Source organism: Miniopterus schreibersii, assembly GCF_964146895.1.
Source record: "Miniopterus schreibersii genome assembly, chromosome: 17".
NCBI lineage: Eukaryota > Metazoa > Chordata > Mammalia > Chiroptera > Miniopteridae > Miniopterus > Miniopterus schreibersii.
In genome coordinates this window covers 43,650,489-43,667,993 of record NC_138117.1, presented here as the reverse complement: position 1 = coordinate 43,667,993, position 17,505 = coordinate 43,650,489, and the positions used below count along the sequence as shown (strand labels likewise).

The 17,505-nt window shown below is 58.0% G+C and overlaps 2 protein-coding genes across 7 annotated transcripts; both read left to right on the top strand.

Moving 5' to 3' along the window:
* Positions 1-3,575: 3,575 nt before the first annotated feature.
* On the top strand, positions 3,576-10,074 carry GFUS (GDP-L-fucose synthase). Of its 6 annotated transcripts, XM_081117311.1 has the most exons (13): positions 3,576-3,667; positions 3,933-3,973; positions 4,373-4,529; positions 4,849-4,963; positions 6,074-6,202; positions 6,283-6,356; positions 6,558-6,691; positions 6,815-6,879; positions 7,242-7,308; positions 7,431-7,510; positions 7,714-7,813; positions 8,079-8,152; positions 9,464-10,074. In XM_081117311.1, the coding sequence occupies exons 2-12, from the start codon at positions 3,967-3,969 to the stop codon at positions 8,132-8,134; spliced, it is 984 nt and encodes a 327-aa protein (XP_080973437.1). In that variant the 5' UTR covers positions 3,576-3,667; positions 3,933-3,966; the 3' UTR covers positions 8,135-8,152; positions 9,464-10,074. The 6 variants fall into 6 exon arrangements, with proteins under 6 accessions (XP_080973437.1, XP_080973434.1, XP_080973435.1 ...); XM_081117308.1 differs by lacking the exon at positions 8,079-8,152; XM_081117312.1 differs by lacking the exon at positions 3,933-3,973 and having other exon boundaries at positions 3,593-3,667.
* Positions 10,075-11,007: 933 nt separating this feature from the next.
* On the top strand, positions 11,008-15,770 carry PYCR3 (pyrroline-5-carboxylate reductase 3). The gene is made up of 6 exons (XM_081117315.1): positions 11,008-11,161; positions 12,655-12,719; positions 13,257-13,436; positions 13,735-13,947; positions 14,235-14,327; positions 14,495-15,770. Exons 1-6 carry the CDS (start codon positions 11,065-11,067, stop codon positions 14,675-14,677), a joined length of 831 nt encoding a protein of 276 aa, XP_080973441.1. The 5' UTR covers positions 11,008-11,064; the 3' UTR covers positions 14,678-15,770.
* The last annotated feature ends 1,735 nt before the right edge of the window (positions 15,771-17,505 follow it).

Genomic DNA, 17,505 nt, shown 5'->3' with positions numbered 1-17,505 from the left:
CTCTCTCAATATTAGGCTGTATGCATGACCTTTAGACCTACAAATGTATATGCTTAAGACAAATATGAATTATTTTATAATGCAAAATGTAAAAACATTGTGACCCGGCCAGGCTTGGCTCAGCGGTTGAGCGTTGGCCTAGGATCCAGGAGATTGCGCTTTGATTCTCAGTTAGGGCACATGCCCAGGCTGCAGGCTCGATCCCTGGTCTGGAGCGTGCAGGAGGCAGCTGATCAATGACTCTCTCTCATCATTGATGTTTCTCTCTCTCTCCCTCTCCCTTCCCCTCTCTGAAATCAATAAAGATATATTTAAAAAAATAAAAATAAAAACAAAAACATTGTGAACACTACACTAATTTGTGAGGACTTCTGAAGCCACAAACTGCTGCATAAAGATGTAGTAGTCTTTATGTTTAGATAACTGACTGCTGGCAGCTTTTAAGCCTCACCTCTCCCTCTTCCTTTGACTACTCATCTGGGCAAGCTGATAAGAAAGCCTGGCTGTTCCCTCCAAGTTCCTGCCCGCAAGTGGGAACCCTCATCCTGGCCCCACAATCAAAACCAGCCTGTTTTCTGTGATCTCTCAATCCATTTTCAGAGGCCTGTCCTGCTGCCTCCAGATAAACCTCCTTATGTTAATAGGAAATCTCAAACACTCTTGGTGTGTGTGTGTGTGTGTGTGTGTGTGTGTGTGTGTGTGTGTGTGTGTGTGTGGTGTCACAAGCCCACATCAGAACCACATCTTGGGTGGGGGTCTACCCTGTTTCTGCAGAATGATCGCAATAGAAAAGAAGCAACAAAAGGGACTGTCCTCACTACTAGGCACATGAAGGAAGAATGTGACAACTCGTTCATTTGTCTTTCCTCTTCCCTAAGCAGCACCTTGGCTGCCCAAGTCCTAGAAGCAGTATGTTTCTGACATGTTTCCTACAGTAAGTATGTTTCCCACACCAGTTTATAAGTTAAACAACCACAAACGTTCCTGGCATCTGGAGCAGTGACTTTTTTTTTTAAGATATCTTTATTGATTTCAGAGAGAGGACAGGAGAGGGAGAGCGAGATAGAAACATCAATGATGAGAGAGTTATTGATCAAGCCCGCAACTGGGCATGCGCCCTGACCGGAATCGAACCCCCCTCGCCTGGATCCCAGGTGGACGCTAAGCGCTGAGCCACGCCCCGCCGGGCCTTTTTTTAAGACACAGCTGTGCCAGCGCCAGGCCCTGGGGGCAGGGGCGCAGGGAGCGCGGCGGGGCTCTCTGCGGGCCGCGCCGTCGGGGACCGCAGCTCCGGAGGGGTCTCCAGCCTGCCTTCAGCACTCTCCAGGGGAGCCCGTGACACTGAGGTGCCCTCCCAGTCTGCCCAGAGCCGCACAACCGCAACGCTCACGCCCGAAGCCCAAAGTCTGCCTTCAGCGAGCATCCCGAGCGAGCCAGGGAAAGGAACCGAGGAAGGCGGGGCCTAAGCGCGTGCACGCGAGGGAGGCGGGGCCCAAAGCGGGCGCCGGGGCCGAGCGCGCGCCCCGCCTGAGGGCGGCGGGCCTGCGGAGCAGCCGGAGCCCGGGGCGGGCCGGGGACAGGGCTGGGGGCCCTGAGGAGGGCGGGGCCGGTAGGGGATCCGCCCGCCGCGCTGGGCTGCGCGGGAGATTCGTGGGCGCCCTCAGGCCACCTTTGGCCCCCGCTGGACCCAGTTGGTAGCCGGGTCGCCCCGGGGGCGCCACACATGTCGCGGTCCCTGCCCCGCAGTCGGGCCGGCGCTGCGGCCGCCACTAGCGGCCAGTCCCTGGCCTCGCCCCTCGGCCTCTCCAGCGGGGTCCACGCTGCTCCGGCCCAAGTCCCCGGCTCTATGAAGTGCGGAGGAGCCGAGCGCGTGCGGGGAGCGCGGCGGCGCCACGGCGCGGGGAGCCGGTCAGCTACAGCACCCTCCCGTCTCGCCCCAGCGATCCACGGTCCACGCGCGGGAGAGGCCGTTCTGGTGCCGAGACGCGGGAAGTCAAGCTTTAGACGCCATCAGAAATCCCACTGGGCAGCGATGCAGCTTGGCCCCGGCGAGTGAGCTTTGGAAGCAAAGGTTGGATGGGAGACGGTTTGGAACTGGCTCCAGGAGGATGGCCCAGGGCCAGCAGGGCAGTGCCACATCAAGACCAGCCCAGGACAGTTCCAGTCATGGTTTGGTTCTGGCGTTTTCTTTTCAGATTTGTTGCAGCAGGATGTGATTCATGCATCCTGGGCTACTTAACCCTAATGCTGTAGGCACTGAAGGCCTCACCTGCTCACCTTCAGGTCCTTGTATGCTTTTTGCTTGAACAGGCAATATGAAACAGGAAGTGTTAGGGGCGGAAATATTAACCATGCTCTGTTAACCATGATTGTTAGCTATAGTTATAAGAAATATTAATCATGCTGTTAAGTGTGATTGTTCTGTTCTGATTAGAGAAAGCACATTCTAATCTGGCTGAGTGTTGTATCCCCTGGGACATGGGAATTAACTTTGGAATGTGGGCCATACTCCTTTTATTATCATGGGAAGATTAACAGCCTTGTTCCCAAAATAATGGAGGCCCGCTCTTTGCAACCCCCAGCCCACATTGCCTGTAACTTTATTAGCATTATACCTTGCCTACTTCCCCATGTCTGTAATTCCTGTTTTCCCATGTAATCTTGTCGTCCTACCCAATATAAGCAGCTGGTTTATGGGGGTAGATAGAGCAGATTTTATGTGAAAGGACCCATACTGCCAGCATTATTGGAATAAATACTCATATACACTCAACCCTCTCTGCTTAATTGGCTCAAGTGGTGAGAGTCAGTGGGGTCCATTGTTTCAGAAGAGTGTGTATTTCATTTAAATTGCTTTTTCAGCCAGTCACTCCACAGAGACTAAGTTTGCATAGTACTAATGTTTTCTATACAATAATAACATTAAAAACTATTAAAACACGTGGTTGAAATATGAGACCAGATATATGAAATAAGCCAGTGGTTGTGAAACATGTAAGACTGATATGAAAGTTAGTTGGCCAGTGCTGCCCAAGCATCAGGAGCCGCAGCATTTCGGCCTTCCTCGAGAGACCATCCCAGCGCTTAAAGGCTAAGTGTCTCCATGTATGTCTGCCCGCCTTTGGCCAGGGGACCCTGGGGAGGCCACAGTAGGGGAGCAGAGAGGCTACGGCTCTGCCTGCGGCGTCTCCACCCTGGAAACCCGCGTCCGGCAAGCGCCGTGGTTGCGTTGCACCCGGGGCTGCGGCGCGGAGCTGGAGCCCGCAGGGACCCAGGTCCCACCCAGGAGGCAGAGCGCCAGCGGGCGGTAACTGCCTCTCCCAACTCGGGCCACGGAGCCTCGGCGTCGCGCAGCCGCTCCTCGCATTCCCTCCCTCCCTCCAGCAGGGCGGCGCCCGCGTCTCGGCCGCGTGAAAGCGGCGGGCCGGGCGCCCTGAGGCCGCTCCGCGTCGGCCCCCAGGGCCCGCCCCACGAACGCGGAGCGCGCAGGAACTGCATTTCCCAGGCTGCCGCGCGGCCGGGACTCCCCCTCCGGCTTCGCCCGGGTCCCAGAATGCCGCGGGAGCCCCGGCCCCGCCCCTCCACCTGGCCCGGAGCGCGGCTGGGGACCGCCCTCGCTGGAAGTAGCCGTTCCGCCGCGAGGCAGGTGCGGTAGGGTGGGGTGCAGGTGAGACCCCTTGGAACCCCGGGAGAGCGCGGCATCGCGAACCGGGGCCTGGACCCTGGGTGCTCCATGACAGCCAGGGAGCCCTGAGGGGTGCTGGGGCCCCGGGGACGTGGGACAGGACCCGAGGGCGCGGGCTGGTATCCCGGGCGGGAGAGGGGGCCTGGGGGTGTGGGAGGGGACCCGTGTTCTTGGAGGTGGCCCTGGGCCTAAGGAGGGATCCGAGGGCGTGGTAGGGGGGCTGGCCATGATGTGTTCTCCCCCACAGGCCTGCTGCTGGACTGTGCGGTCGGGAGCAACGGATGTCTGGTCAGGGCTCCTCCCATTAGGGCTGGACATGGGGCCCTGCAGCGGGGTCAGATCCTTCCAGTAGGGGCTCAAGCCGATTTCCAGTTCCCATGATAGGGTACTCGAGGGTGGTGGCACCCCAAGGCCTGGGGACAGCTGGAACTTGACCGAGTGGTAACCCCAAGGCCCCTGTGCAGCTCTGGGCAGAGGGCTAAGAAAAGGGATGACTCTGTCTAGCTGGGTCTCTCTGATCCCCAGGAGTCATCTCCCCTCCCTGCGGGCATCATCCTGGGCCAGCCCTTGGACAGTTTTGGGGCCCAGTGCTAAAGGCAGTGACCCTAAACAGGAGCATCTCAGGGGTCTGGAGTTCTTTTGGATGGAAACATGGTGGCCTCAGCCTCACAGCCTTTGGCCCTACAGGTGCAGCTGACATGGGTGAGCCCCAGGGGTCCATGCGGATCCTAGTGACAGGGGCCTCTGGGCTGGTGGGTAGAGCCATCCAGAAGGTGGTAGCAGATGGGGCCAGGCTGCCCAGAGAGGACTGGGTGTTCGTCTCCTCCAAGGATGCCGATCTCACGTGAGTGGGCCTATCCCTCCAGCACCCCCACACGCCCTCTCCAGACAGGGCTCTGGGCCAGACCTGTCCCTGAGCCTGGTGGCCTCATGTCTGTGCTTTCCCTGCCAGGTGGCTGGTGTGGCCTGGGTGTGCACAGCTCTGTTCCTAGGCAAACATCCTTCCACTCCCTCATAGCAGCCAGGGCCTGAACTGGCCACTTTCCCTTATGGTAGCCAATCCCACCATCAGCCCTGCCTAGTTCCTGTTTCCAGTACTCCAGCCCCAGGGTGCTAGGCCCCTCAGGCCTTCAAGGGATCCCTAACAGCCCAACTATCTCCAGGGATGCTGCACAGACCCGAGCTCTGTTTGAAAAGGTTCGGCCCACACACGTCATCCATCTTGCTGCAATGGTGGGAGGCCTGTTCCGGAATATCAAATACAATTTGGACTTCTGGGTAAGTGAGGGGCCCCAATGAACACTGGGAGCCAGGAGCCAGGTTCTGGGAACTTCCTGGCCAGCTTCCCATGTTTATGTTCTAGTCCCAGGAAGTCCCTGGGGGTCAGGGCTTGGTGTAGCCTGGTGGGGGCCCCCAGTGACCCACACTTGATCTGTATGTAGACAAAGGGGCATGCAGGTAGATCTGGGGATATTTGGCCTTATAGAAAAAGCCATGGAGCTGACTAGCAGGTTGGAGAAACTGAGAGAAGTCATCATTCACTGTGTGACTTGGGGCTGGTTCCAGACTCTCCTGCTCCCAGGACCACTGTGGTCCAGCTACCCTGAGCCAGGCCCACAGGGTGCAGAGGTGTGAATTGGGCTCTGGGTCTGTGGCATGTGCTCTGGGGCGATGGGGGCATGCTGTAAGGGGTAGGAGGAGAATGGGGCACTGCCAGGCAGTGGCTGAGTATTGGCCCCACCATCTCATGGCCTTGGCATGGTTCAGCCCTGCTCCTGGCACTGGGATGGCAGAGGCTCAGACCAGATTCTGCCCAGGGGCCCCAGTCAACCAGAGCCCTCCTTGTCTCAGTCACAGCCTTCCCAGCAGGCCTAGCTACCACCTCTCCCTTCTCTCCAGACCAGTTCAAATGCCCTGGCCATCTCATGTCCAATTTCCAGAACGACATGTGGGGCCCTCGGAGGGGTGGGGATGATCAAAGGCTTCACTGCTCCTGAGGAGTAGAGCTGGGTGAGCTCCTTTGGAGTGGGTGACTGGAGGGGCTCCTTGTGCCCCAGGGCCAGATTGGGTCCCCTGAGCTTCTTTCTGCCCCTGTACTAGCCCTGCCCTCAGCAGCCCGTACCTGGGGCCCAGCCCTGAGCTGAAGGGTGTAGTTTTCTCCTTCAGGGCTGTGGGAAGGCAGGCCCAACCCCTCCTACAGTCCTGGGAGTGGGACTGCCAGCTTATGATGTCACAGGCAGGAGGGGCAGGACAGGTAGGACAAGCAGGCTCAGGCATTGCCCATGTTAGGGTGGCCAGAGTGTGTCCCCACTTCTGTCCCTGGAGAAGCAGGTAGGGGTTGGGGGTCTTGCCTGGAGGGTCCTGAACCCACCCCCCCACGCCCCCCAGAGGAAAAATGTGCACATCAACGACAACGTCCTGCACTCGGCCTTTGAGGTGGGAGCACGCAAGGTGGTCTCTTGCCTGTCTACCTGCATCTTCCCTGACAAGACCACCTACCCTATCGATGAGACCATGGTGAGAGGACAGGCTGGGTTTGAGGGCAAGGCTGGGCTGGAGGTGGGGCCAGGAAGTATCGGTCTCCTCTGCTCTCCCAGATCCACAACGGGCCACCACACAGCAGCAATTTTGGCTACTCCTACGCCAAGAGGATGATCGATGTGCAGAACAGGTCCTCCTGGCTCCTGCCCAGCTGAGGCCAGCCAGGAATAGGGGAAGAGGGCCCAAGGGTGGGTGGGGCCCAGTGAATAACCCAGCAGGGCTCCCAGGTCTCATCTCCCTCCTTTGCCAGCCTCTGTTTTTTCCATCTATAAGAAGCCAGGGTGGGGTGGGTCCCAGAGCAAGGGCTGGAGGAGACGCTGTGCCTCTACAGGGCCTACTTCCAGCAGCACGGCTGCACCTTCACCGCTGTCATTCCTACCAACATCTTCGGGCCCCACGACAACTTCAACATTGAGGATGGCCATGTGCTGCCTGGCCTGATCCACAAGGTTCACCTGGCCAAGAGTGAGTGCCTGCCATCCAGCCACATGAACCAGATCGCCCTCCTGATGGGGTCCCTGGGGCTCAGCTGGGAGGTGTGTGGTGCCTGGCACAGCCTCTGACACTCGCCCCTCCCCTAATTTGCAGGCCGGGGCTCAGCCCTGACAGTGTGGGGCACAGGGAAGCCTCGGAGGCAGTTCATCTACTCACTGGTTCGTGCTGGAGGGTGCACAGCTGTCCCCAGAACATCTCCCCAGGCCTGCCATGCTGCCTGTGGGGAGCATGGGGGAGTCTGGGGAGGGGTGAGGGTCTGGGCTGACACCCTGGAGGAGCAGCCACTGGTCCTCAATGAGTCTCTGTAGGCACCCGGCCCCATGGGATTTGCTGGGTGTAGCTCTGAGCCCAGTGGGAGAAAGGACTTGGTCCATTGGGGCTGAGCTGGCCAAGGACTGCCCAAAAGGAGAGATCCTGGTCTCTGGGCTATGCCACCACTGGACAGGACTGCTCGGGAGAGGTGACCTGTGACCCATTTGGCCATAACTTGTGGCCTTTGACCCTGCTTGTCTCACTCTAGGATCTGGCCCGGCTCTTTATCTGGGTTCTGCGAGAGTACAGTGAGGTGGAGCCCATCATCTTGTCAGGTGGGCACCTTACAGCCCCACCCCCACCGCAGCAGTGGGAACATCCATGGGGGGGGCGCTGGGTGGTAGTAGGGTCAAGCAGAGGAGGCTTGACCTGGACTTTGGCCCCTCGCTCCCTGCAGTGGACGAGGAGGATGAGGTTTCTATCCAGGAGGCAGCTGAGGCTGTGGTGGAGGCCATGGACTTCCATGGGGAGGTCACTGTATCCTTTGGCTCTAGTGAGACACTGTGGGCCTCCCAGCTCGAGATTGTGGGTCTGATGCACAGATGGTGTTCACCCTGGGAGTTGGAGGGTGGGTCTACCGCTCTCCCAGAGCCTTCCCAGGGAAAGGCAGAGGAAGTTCCAAGGCAGGTTGGGGGAGGGTGGGGCTGCCCCTTCTGCTATGGTCTTGACCAGGTGTCCAGTTTGATACAACTAAGTCAGACGGGCAGTTTAAGAAGACGGCCAGTAATGGCAAGCTGCGGGCCTACCTCCCGGAATTCCAGTTCACGCCTTTCAAGCAGGGTGAGCCCCCTGCCTGCCGCATGACCCTCCTGCCCTCGTCCCCTCAAAGCCTCCTGGGCTCTCTTTCTTGGCTTTGGGCAACCACTTTTTCTTCCTACTGCCAGCTGAGGGTGGACACCTTGCAGGTATGGTCTCCAAACCCTCATCAGGCAGCAGGAAATGGGTGACTACTCTTTGACACTGGGGCCCCCACCCTCCCCACCTCCCTTGGAGGTCTGTGAAGCCCTGGCCCTCACCTGCCACCCCCCTTACCTGCCCTCTGCAGCTGTGAAGGAGACCTGTGCCTGGTTCACCGACAACTACGAGCAGGCCCGGAAGTGAAGTGCAGTGGTGGGCCAGGTGCCGGCTTCCCCTTAGACCCCTGCAGTGGCAGAGCTCAGTGGCCACTACCCTCACCCTCAGACCCTACCAGGAGTCAAGGGCACTGCCTGGCAACTTGGGCCTGCATTACACCCCCTCCACCAGGGTGGCTCCAGGCAGCTGTCCAGTGGGGCCACCATTCACATTGTTCCTCAGGGAAACAGGCCTGGCCAGGCCTGGCACCTTGCTCCTCAGTGCCAATGCCCAGGTCCTGAGTGTGTCCACTTCTGATCTTGCTCTCCCACTCCTGGGAGCCAATAAAGTACATTTTATAGGCCTCGCACTGGCAGCTCTGTGCCAGTTGTCCCCCATACCAGGCACTACATCCCCGAATCTGGCCAGCCCCAGGATACCCCTGCTGACTCCTCAGCCTCTGAGAGATGCTGGGCCACAGTTGCCAACTGTCCCTGGGGTGGCAAAGGTGGAGACATGGAGAGGCAGGTATGTGAGCAGGAAGCAGGCAGGCCACAAGCGTGAGATAGTGGACTCTTGGCCAGTGGGGGTGCAGGGCTGGGTATTCCTTGATGGAGCCCTGGCCACAAGCAGGCCTGGTGACCTAAGCCCCCAAGGGCTTTCCCCCTCAGCCCCAGGACTTTGGGGGAAGAGGCTGGGTCTGGATTTGGACAGACCGAGGGGAGGATGGTGATTGGGTGGCTCAGCCTTTCCTGGGACTGCAGGAGAGAGCTGGGCCAAGCCTGGCCCCTCATCTTCCTACCCCACTCAGGCGGCAGCTTGGGTGATGGGGCCCAGCCTGCCCTTATCCATGGACAGTAACAGGTGTCACCCAGGGGGGCCTGCTGGGCATGGTGGGCAGGGAGGTGAGTGCCATGGGCCTCCCATTCTCAGTAGGAGCAGAGCAAAGTCCAGACAGGTTGAATGACAGGTTCCCCTGGCCAGTCATTTGGTACTGGGGTGTGGACCCTGGAGTTCTCAGCTCTGAAGCCCCTCACCAGACTGCCTTGCCCAGGACCCAGGCTCCTTCCCTGGCCTGGGGGCCTACCTCTTCTCAGGGCCTTTCCTTCCTAGTGCCCTCTGCCACCTTCACACTAACTCCTAGCTTCTGACCCAGATGTGGCTGCCACGTCCATTTCTCCCTTTGTCTATTCAAGCGATATTGGCTCTCTCCCAGTGCCAGGCGCAGGAGTCTCAGCCTCTCTCCCTGAGCCCGGCTGACCTCAAACTGCACTTGTCATCACCCCTTTCTCTCAGGCAAGCCCAGATGTTTATCCTATGGGCCTCCCCAGGGGCTGGCCCTGGAGCCCCTCATGCCAATTTCTCCCTGCCTATTAGGTCTCAGCTGCAGTGGTCCTTCACTTCTGAATGCCCACCCTGCCATGCAGGGTTGTAGTGCTGCCTGTTTGCTTGTCTGGAAACACCTGGGAGGCCCCCTCTCTCCCCAGGACTTGGAGCTCCAGGACCCTTCAGTGTAACCCCTCGGCGCCAGCCCTTTGTGAATGAAGGCTCTCCATGTGGGGATTCAGGGATGGGGTGGAGGGTGTGGCGCCTGAGTTAGAGCTCAAATTAGCCAGGTAAGAAGGATGGGAAGGAGGCCAGCACAGAGCTGAGAGGCCTGGACACACCTGATGGGATACAAGTAGTAGTTATATGCCCTGAGTCGTTCCCTGGTTTTCCTATGTGTGTGTGTGTGTGTTTATCATAGAGGGGCTATCTCCTCAGACAGAATGCATGTCCTCAGGCTGAGAGTTCAGGTGTCAGGTCAGCTGCTATGTGGCACCCATCCCGGCCCAGAGCAGGTCACATATAGCAGGGACAATGTTGAATGAATTATGGAATTTCATTGTTGAAGAGTTTAGAAAATGTCAAAGTAGAGCTTAAAAGAAAATAATATGTCCTTAAAATGCAAATTTAGACTGGGTGAACAGTAAAAAGACAAACTACAATCAGCTCTTCAAGCCTTATTTTTCCCATGTCAAAAATTACACCACTCCCCACACCCATCCTCACCTTCCCCCTGTCAGTCTCTAAGATGATCCCTGGCCACCAAGCACTCCATCTCCCTCAGAACCAATAAGAGGGACCAGGGCTCTGCTGGGTCCCCAAGCCTCAGGGAGGCCTCCTGCCTCCCCGCAGCACTCTGGAAGGCCCGCGGAAACCTGGATCCGGGCTGGCCAGAGGAACTTTAACACAGAAAAGCTGGACGTCTGCTTACGCATTTCACTGGTAGTGCTAATTTTACGCTGTCACCTGGAGCGCTGCAGCTTAGGAAGGAGCTGCTCACAAGCTCTCACCAAGCAGTCCTGTCCTTCCCACCTGAGCCCCCTCCCAGGCTCCAAACGGAGAACCAGGGCGCTCTGAGACCGCTGCTGCCACCCAGAGAAGCCGGCGGAGGCTGGCAGGGCCCCACTTCTTAGCACCTGACCTGTCGTGATGACAGGCCAGAGTCTGGACCCTGCCGGTCAGTTCCTCATAATCAGGGCGAATGTCACTCCTGGAAGCTCAGCTGCCCAGCGACCATCAATCAGTGGCCTACGGGTCTCTGCAGCGTCCCCATGAGGGACGCCCAACAGGCACGCTCCAGGGCACCGATCTCTGGAATGCAGCTTTTCAAGCTTTCCAAGATCCTTTGGAAAACCAGGATCTGATCTGCACGCACCCGCCCAGCATTCTGCTATGGCTCGCCACCGCCCTCAGTAGCGGGACCCAGGTCCCCAGCTTGCCTCCCCCTTTCGCGCGAGACGGTTCCGGGAGCGGCCAACTCTGCCTCGCCGTGTCCCGCCCCCTTGGCGCGCCCCGCCCAGGCCGCACCCACCGGATTCTGACGCCAAACTCTCGGACCAATGAACAGAGAGTACGGCCCGGAGCCTGACGGGAGGGGGCGGGGCGTGGGGCCCCGGAAGCCAGCGACTGGAAAGGGGTGGGCCAGCGGTGAGATGGCGGCGGAGGCTGCGCAACCCGGCCCTCGCCGCGTGGGCTTTGTGGGCGCGGGCCGCATGGCGGAGGCCATCGCGCGGGGCCTTATCCGAGCAGGTGGGGCGCGCGGGGGTGTCGGACGCCGGCGTGGTGTGGGAGGGATGGGCATGCCTGGCCAGAGCTCGCCTGCCCAGAGGGTTGGATAGCGCAGCGCCTCTGGGCGGAGCCTGGGCCGCCAGGGGCCTGCGCGCGAGGGTCGCTGGGTGGAACGCGGGCCCCGCCCTCGGGACTCGACTTCCTTCTGAAAACACGGCGGGAGTCAAAGGCGGCTGTCCCCACAGTGGCCACCAGCGGCATGTGGCTGTAGAGCACTTGAAATGTGGCTGATCCGAATTGAGAGTATATAGAATAAAATGTACACCGGGCTTAGAAGATTTAGCATAAAAAAGGGAAAGTAACGTATCTTAGCAAATTATGTGTTGGAAGGGTACTATTTTGAGGTTAAATAAAATATAGCGCAATTAACTTCACCTGGATCTTCTTGTTTCGTGTGACTACTAGAAAATGTAGTTACATATACGGCTCCAGTGATAACTTCTCTTGGACAGCGCTGGCTTAGAGCCTGGGATCTGGCACCAACTCTCTGGCCTTGGTCGAGTTGCTTAACCTCTCTGAGCTTCCAATTCCTTTTCTATTTTTATGGCAGCTTCACTCCTAGTGGCACCCTACAGGATTTCTCTGCCTCCACACTATGGACATTTGAGGCCAGATCATCCCCTGTGGAGAAACTGCTTTACTGTAAGGGATGACAATTCTGTCTCAACCTTGCTTCGCAGTAATTAGAAACCTTTACGTGTGGATAATGGGCTGGCTTTCTGCCTTCGACCATATATCAAAGTCCAAATGGGTCAAAATCAGTCACAAAATAGTTTACTGCAAATTTCAGTTGTTTTACTTGTAAAGCCCAACAGTATCGCCTGCCTCCCAGGGCTGGATTCGTGTTGAGCACAGTACTGGTATGTGTGTGTAGTGCATAGTGGACATCACAGTCAGGATTAATCAGTTCTGGGCTCAGGTTTGGGGTGCACTTCTGCCGTCCTGTTTCCGACATTATAGAAATCTAACCTTCATACTCCACAAACAGATGATTTCTACCAAATAAGCACTTAGCCTCTGCTTGGACGTCCCAGCACAGATGCACCCTGTCCCAGGGAAGCCCAGCCCCCATGGGGCCTCCCTACCCATCATGCCCCCTGTTCTTCACACTTCCAATCCCTAAAGGCAAAGGCCCCTGGGATCTGTGTCCTCACAAGATGAGTCAAGCTCCTGGCACATGTCCAGCAGGGCCTCTGGACTCAGCAACAGCAGCAGCAGGCAGTGGCGGTGACTGCCGAGTAGAATTAAATGGATCTGCTTGCCTGGTCCTTGCTGCATGGAGCACCCCTGTTGAGCACTTGGGTTCTTGGAGAGTCTCAGGCCAGCCAAGGGCCAAGATGGCCCAGGCATGGCTGAACCTGCCAGTTTTCAGTAAGGGCAGGCCAGACTGGCTCCCCCCCCCTTCCTTCCACCCCACCTCCTCAATAACACCAGTCCTTTGCCTTTCTCTCCAGGAAAAGTGGAAGCCCAGCACGTGCTGGCCAGTGCACCAACTGACAGGAACCTCTGTCACTTTCAGGTGAGCTGGGACCCACCTGAATTGAGGCTTCCCCAAGGGTCCTGGGGGCTCTTGGCTCCTGTCCCTCTGAGACACTTCTTGAGGCCAGGAAGTGTTGCTTATATAGATAAAGTTTGAGACTAGCTGGGCTGGGCTGGGGAAGGGAAGGTCAAAGGCCAGAAGGAAAGTCAAGGTTGTGGAGGACCAGGGCAGAGTAAAGGGGTGTGGGTGTTTGCATGTGTGAGTGTGCACGTATATGTGTATATGGACGTGCATGCATGCGTGCATATGTTGGGGTGGGTAGGGATGGTCATGGGCACTCACTGGGATTGGAGGGCTCACAGAGGTGTTGACATCAGGGTGTCTCTGAAGTTCAGGGTTGGGCCCTAAGCAAGAGTGGGTGGTCTGGCTGAGTCTGGGTCATTGGGAGTGGGGTAGGGGATGCCGGCATTTGTAAGGGGAGAGACTCATGGTAATGCAGGGTGGCCTCCAGCCCAAAGGGCGGGATTTAGGAAGATGTCCACTTACCCTATCCTGGTTCCTGTGTTTCCGGTACAGGCTCTGGGCTGCCAGACCACACATTCCAACCAAGAGGTGCTTCAGAGCTGCTCACTCGTCTTCTTTGCCACCAAACCCCATGTCTTGCCAGCTGTCCTGGCAGAGGTCGCCCCCGTAGTCACCTCTGAGCACATCTTGGTGTCTGTGGCTGCTGGGGTCTCTCTGAGCACCCTAGAGGAGGTGAGTGGCTTGTGGGGATGAGGCTGTCGCCCCAGAGTATGCTATTCTGACCAGACTCAGCTTCCCAGCCTTTGCTGTCTGTCCCAGACCATCTCCATCCTGGGCTCAGTATGGGTGGGACACGTGGCACACAGCCTCCTAGCCAGCCTGCCAATGTGGCTGGGTGGCTCAGGGGACTGGGGTTAGGGTTCTTTCTGGCACTGCACCTGGGAAGCAAGGGAGGGAGTCTGGCTGAGATGTGTGCCTGCCTGGCAAGCCGATCCCACAGGTTTCCTGACTGCAGCCTCTCTCTGGCCAGCTGCTTCCCCCAAAGGCCCAGGTGCTGCGGATCTCACCCAACCTGCCCTGCGTGGTCCAGGAGGGGGCCATGGTGATGGCCCGGGGCCACCACGTCCGGAGCAGTGAGGCCGAGCTTCTACATACTCTGCTGGAGGCCTGTGGGCAGTGTGAAGAGGTGCCTGAGGCCCACGTGGACATCCACACTGGCCTCAGTGGCAGTGGCGTGGCCTTTGTGAGTGTTGCCTGGCCCTCCCCACCCCCACAGGCCAGCCATCGGCCAAGTCCTTGTGGCTGCCCCTACTCTTTGGACTGGATGGCTTGGTCCCTGGCTGCCCATGAACTTTGCTTTCCCCCACATTATTTCCTTCCTGGGCCTTTGAGCTGACCCTTGGCAGAGCCCTGGGCTCAAGCCTCGGCCCTGGGCCCTGCTCTGGGCCTTGTTTCTGAAGGTTCTGAGACTTCTCCAGGCTGGATCCTATGTCCAGGGGAGTGTTGGCTTTGATACTGCCACCCCTACAGGTGTGTGTGTTCTCTGAGGCCCTGGCTGAAGGCGCCATCAAGATGGGCATGCCCAGTGGCCTGGCTCACCGCATTGCCGCCCAGACCCTGCTGGTGAGTGACTGTGGCCCCAGGGGAATGAGTGAAAGGTGATGGGCCTGGATGCCTCTTGGGAGCAGCGGGGACGCATGACAAAGCTGGCTGCACAGTGGGCTGAGCTGGAGAAAGAAGGGGCTGCCTTCTTCCCTGGAGTCACTGGCCACCAACACTCTTCTCCCCAGGGAACAGCCAAGATGCTGCTGCAGAAGGGGCAGCACCCAGCCCAGCTGAGGACGGACGTGTGCACGCCTGGTGGCACCACCATCCATGGGCTTCACGCCCTGGAGCAGGGTGGGCTGCGGGCAGCCACCATGAGCGCCGTGGAGGCCGCCACCTGCCGGGCCAAGGAGCTCAGCAGAAAGTAGAGTGCAGGTGCTAGACATGGGCCACAGCCCCTGGATCCCCAGAGCAGGCCTGCCTCCCCCATTCCCTTCTGGATCCTTCCTGAGCACTGTGGTTCCTCTAATCTTTAGGAGCCTTGCTGGTTATTCCCCACTTCCTATACAGGGAACATGAGGGACAGGACTGGAGGGGATCCCTCAGTAGTCCCTGCACCCAGGCACAAGGCCTCATGGTGATGGCCCACCGTAAGGGGTAATGTAGGTTTTGAGGGCCTGAGCACTGGCAGTAATGGTCAGGTGCCCGTAGCTGGCCGGTTAGCAGAGGCATGAGCAGAGCCCCTGGCACAGGAGCAGCTGTGTGGCTGCAGTCAGCTCTGACTTGTGGGGACATGGGAATTTGCATGAGACCTGCTCCCCTCAGTGAAGCCAGTGGTGCTATGCCACTACATCTGTTTTATCACTAGGTTGGCCTGTGACCAGGTCAGGGGGCGCTGCTCCAGGTTTAGGAGGATGGGCCTTGGCCAGTGGGAACCACACACCTGACTTTAGCTGGGTGTTGGTCCCTCCCCCAGACCCTAAGCTCCTGGCAGGTGGCAAGTGGAGCTGGCCCTGATGACCCTTCTTAATCAAGTCCTAGAGGGTCCCAAGGCCTGGCCTCTGACTGCAGGACCTTGCTCTCCAGCATATCCATGAACAGACCAACAGGCTGGGGACTGGGGCCCGAAGCAAGGCCTTGGGGCCTTTTGGTGGGGGGAGTCACCTGCAGCCGTCTCCTGCACTACCCCCAAGGCTCACTGAGGCCTCACTGCCTGCAAAGGCCCCAGAGGCTGGAGCTCCCCTGACTTTCCCCAGTTCCCGCTGCCACCTACCAGCTGAGGAAAGTAGTCTGTAAGGTGTCTGAGGCTCCTGCGCAACAGCTTTCCCATGCCTGCCTGGTGGCCTTGCCATCTGCCATACACACAGCCCCAAGGTCTGCCCCTCCTCCGGGGCCTCCAGCCCCCACCCTATTCCTGCCTTTGTTTGACCCTGGGCCTGCCACTTGTTAGAGGAGTCAGCCTGAGAATTTCCACAGCAGGTTTCTTTACCTGTGAAATGGGAATAAAGTCACTGTCTGAGAGCGTGGAGTGACCAATATTTAATGGGAGGCCAGTAATACCAAATTCTAGGGGACTGGCAGCACATGATAGTGACCCATAACCATCACTTGAGAGCCCTGCACCCCAACTCACCCTCAGCCATACAGCAGTGGGTCCCAGCAATGCATCTCATAATCCTTGGGGACTAGGGTGGGCTGGGCCCAGCAGGCCACTCCCTGAATGAGATGCACCTTGATGTGCCCCCAACCCAGCCTTGCCCCAGATGGTGGTGGCCTATGACAGGACACATTGATTCAAGAGGGGGCAGGGTCACAGTCCAATCCTTGGCTGGCCAGGTCTGTTCACCTTATACCACAAGGCTAAAGTGACTAGAAGCTGGTGCATATAGTGGCTTCTTCACTGTTCCATTTTTATACTCTCCCCACTTTTTCAACATGAGTTTTAGATCCAAGCACTGGGTCAAAGCTACACAAATAAGACTTTAGAACGGATATGTGTATGAAGTTGGCACATTCAGCCTTTATTATAAAATACACTGGGCCCATCTGACCAGGTGAACACCATCAGCGATACTGGGTGTGAAAGGGCCCCTCACAGCATGCCACCCACCAACCCACAGTTTTCTCAAGGATATACCACCAGAGTCAGGCCTCACCTGTGGGCACCCTTACCATGGGCCAAACTGCCCAGGGCCCTACTCCCACCTGGGCTTTCCACAGCAAGCCAGACCTGCACTTGGGCCAACGGGACCTTCATCTGCAGTTGACATCTGGGGGGCCAGTTCCCAAGCATGCAGCCCTCTCAGGCAAGATGGTGCCCCCTGACTGTTGCAGCCTGGTCTTACCCCCCCCAAAATAGATTTGGGTGCTTTCAGAAACCTGTGCATGCTTACCTTCCCTGCCCACTGCCAAGCCCACAGGGGAGCTCTCACAATACCCTGACCAGCGGCCACTGGAAGAGCAGTTACACTGTCTTCGTCAAAGGGCTGTGAATAGGATGGGGAGAGGCTGATGGCTTTGCCCCCAAGCACCAAGGTTGCAGGGGTCCCCACACCTCTGACGGGGAATGTGTAATCCTCCAGGGCAAGTTTCCAGCTTGCAGGCAATGAATGAAGGGATTCTAGCAGCATCAACCCAGTGGTACCCACCACCTCATTCTCAGGTCATTACAAACCAGGGTGACAAGCTCAAGAGACTATGGGCCCAGCAGATAAACAACAATGAAGGACAGGCTGTGGAGTAAGGCCACCAGCTAGGATGCACTTCAGCCATTTTGCTGCAGACAAACTCTGGGGTCTCCTGCAGGAAACCTCTAGCCAGGTGCCCCATTACTTCACACCTAGTTGAGCCCAGGGAGATGGGTGACTTGAACCAGTAGCTGCACTGGGATGGGGCCCCAGGGCAACCCAGGATCACAATGACCTGTTGGTGGGACTGTCTACAGGGCTAGGTGCCTGCAGCCTCCACCCCAAGGCACACATGACACCTTTGCCTCCATTCTAGAGAGGACACCTGTACAGGCCCTCTTGTGAGGGGGTCCCCCACTCAGCAAAGCCAAAGGCCTCTGGACCGACACTTGACTGGCACTCAAACTAGCTTCTCAGGGCCCCATGCCAGACTGGACTGGCCTGGTTTTACCAGTGCCCATTCAGGGCCACCCAGACAGGCCAGAGCTTCCCCCTGGGGTGCAGCCTTGGTTCTCCTGTTGGGAGGGGGCTGGTGTGATGTGAGGCAGCCTGATAGCTAGGCACAAGGT

Excerpts from the sequence above, each read along its gene's own strand:
- GFUS (XM_081117308.1), top strand. Across the intron at positions 6,357-6,557 it reads ATGATCGATGTGCAGAACAG|GGCCTACTTCCAGCAGCACG; the intron begins GTCCTCCTGGCT and ends GTGCCTCTACAG. Across the intron at positions 7,511-7,713 it reads ACTTCCATGGGGAGGTCACT|TTTGATACAACTAAGTCAGA; the intron begins GTATCCTTTGGC and ends CCAGGTGTCCAG.
- PYCR3 (XM_081117315.1), top strand. The coding sequence starts at position 11,065 with ATGGCGGCGGAGGCTGCGCAACCCGGCCCTCGCCGCGTGGGCTTTGTG. Across the intron at positions 11,162-12,654 it reads GCGGGGCCTTATCCGAGCAG|GAAAAGTGGAAGCCCAGCAC; the intron begins GTGGGGCGCGCG and ends CTTTCTCTCCAG. Across the intron at positions 14,328-14,494 it reads TTGCCGCCCAGACCCTGCTG|GGAACAGCCAAGATGCTGCT; the intron begins GTGAGTGACTGT and ends TCTTCTCCCCAG.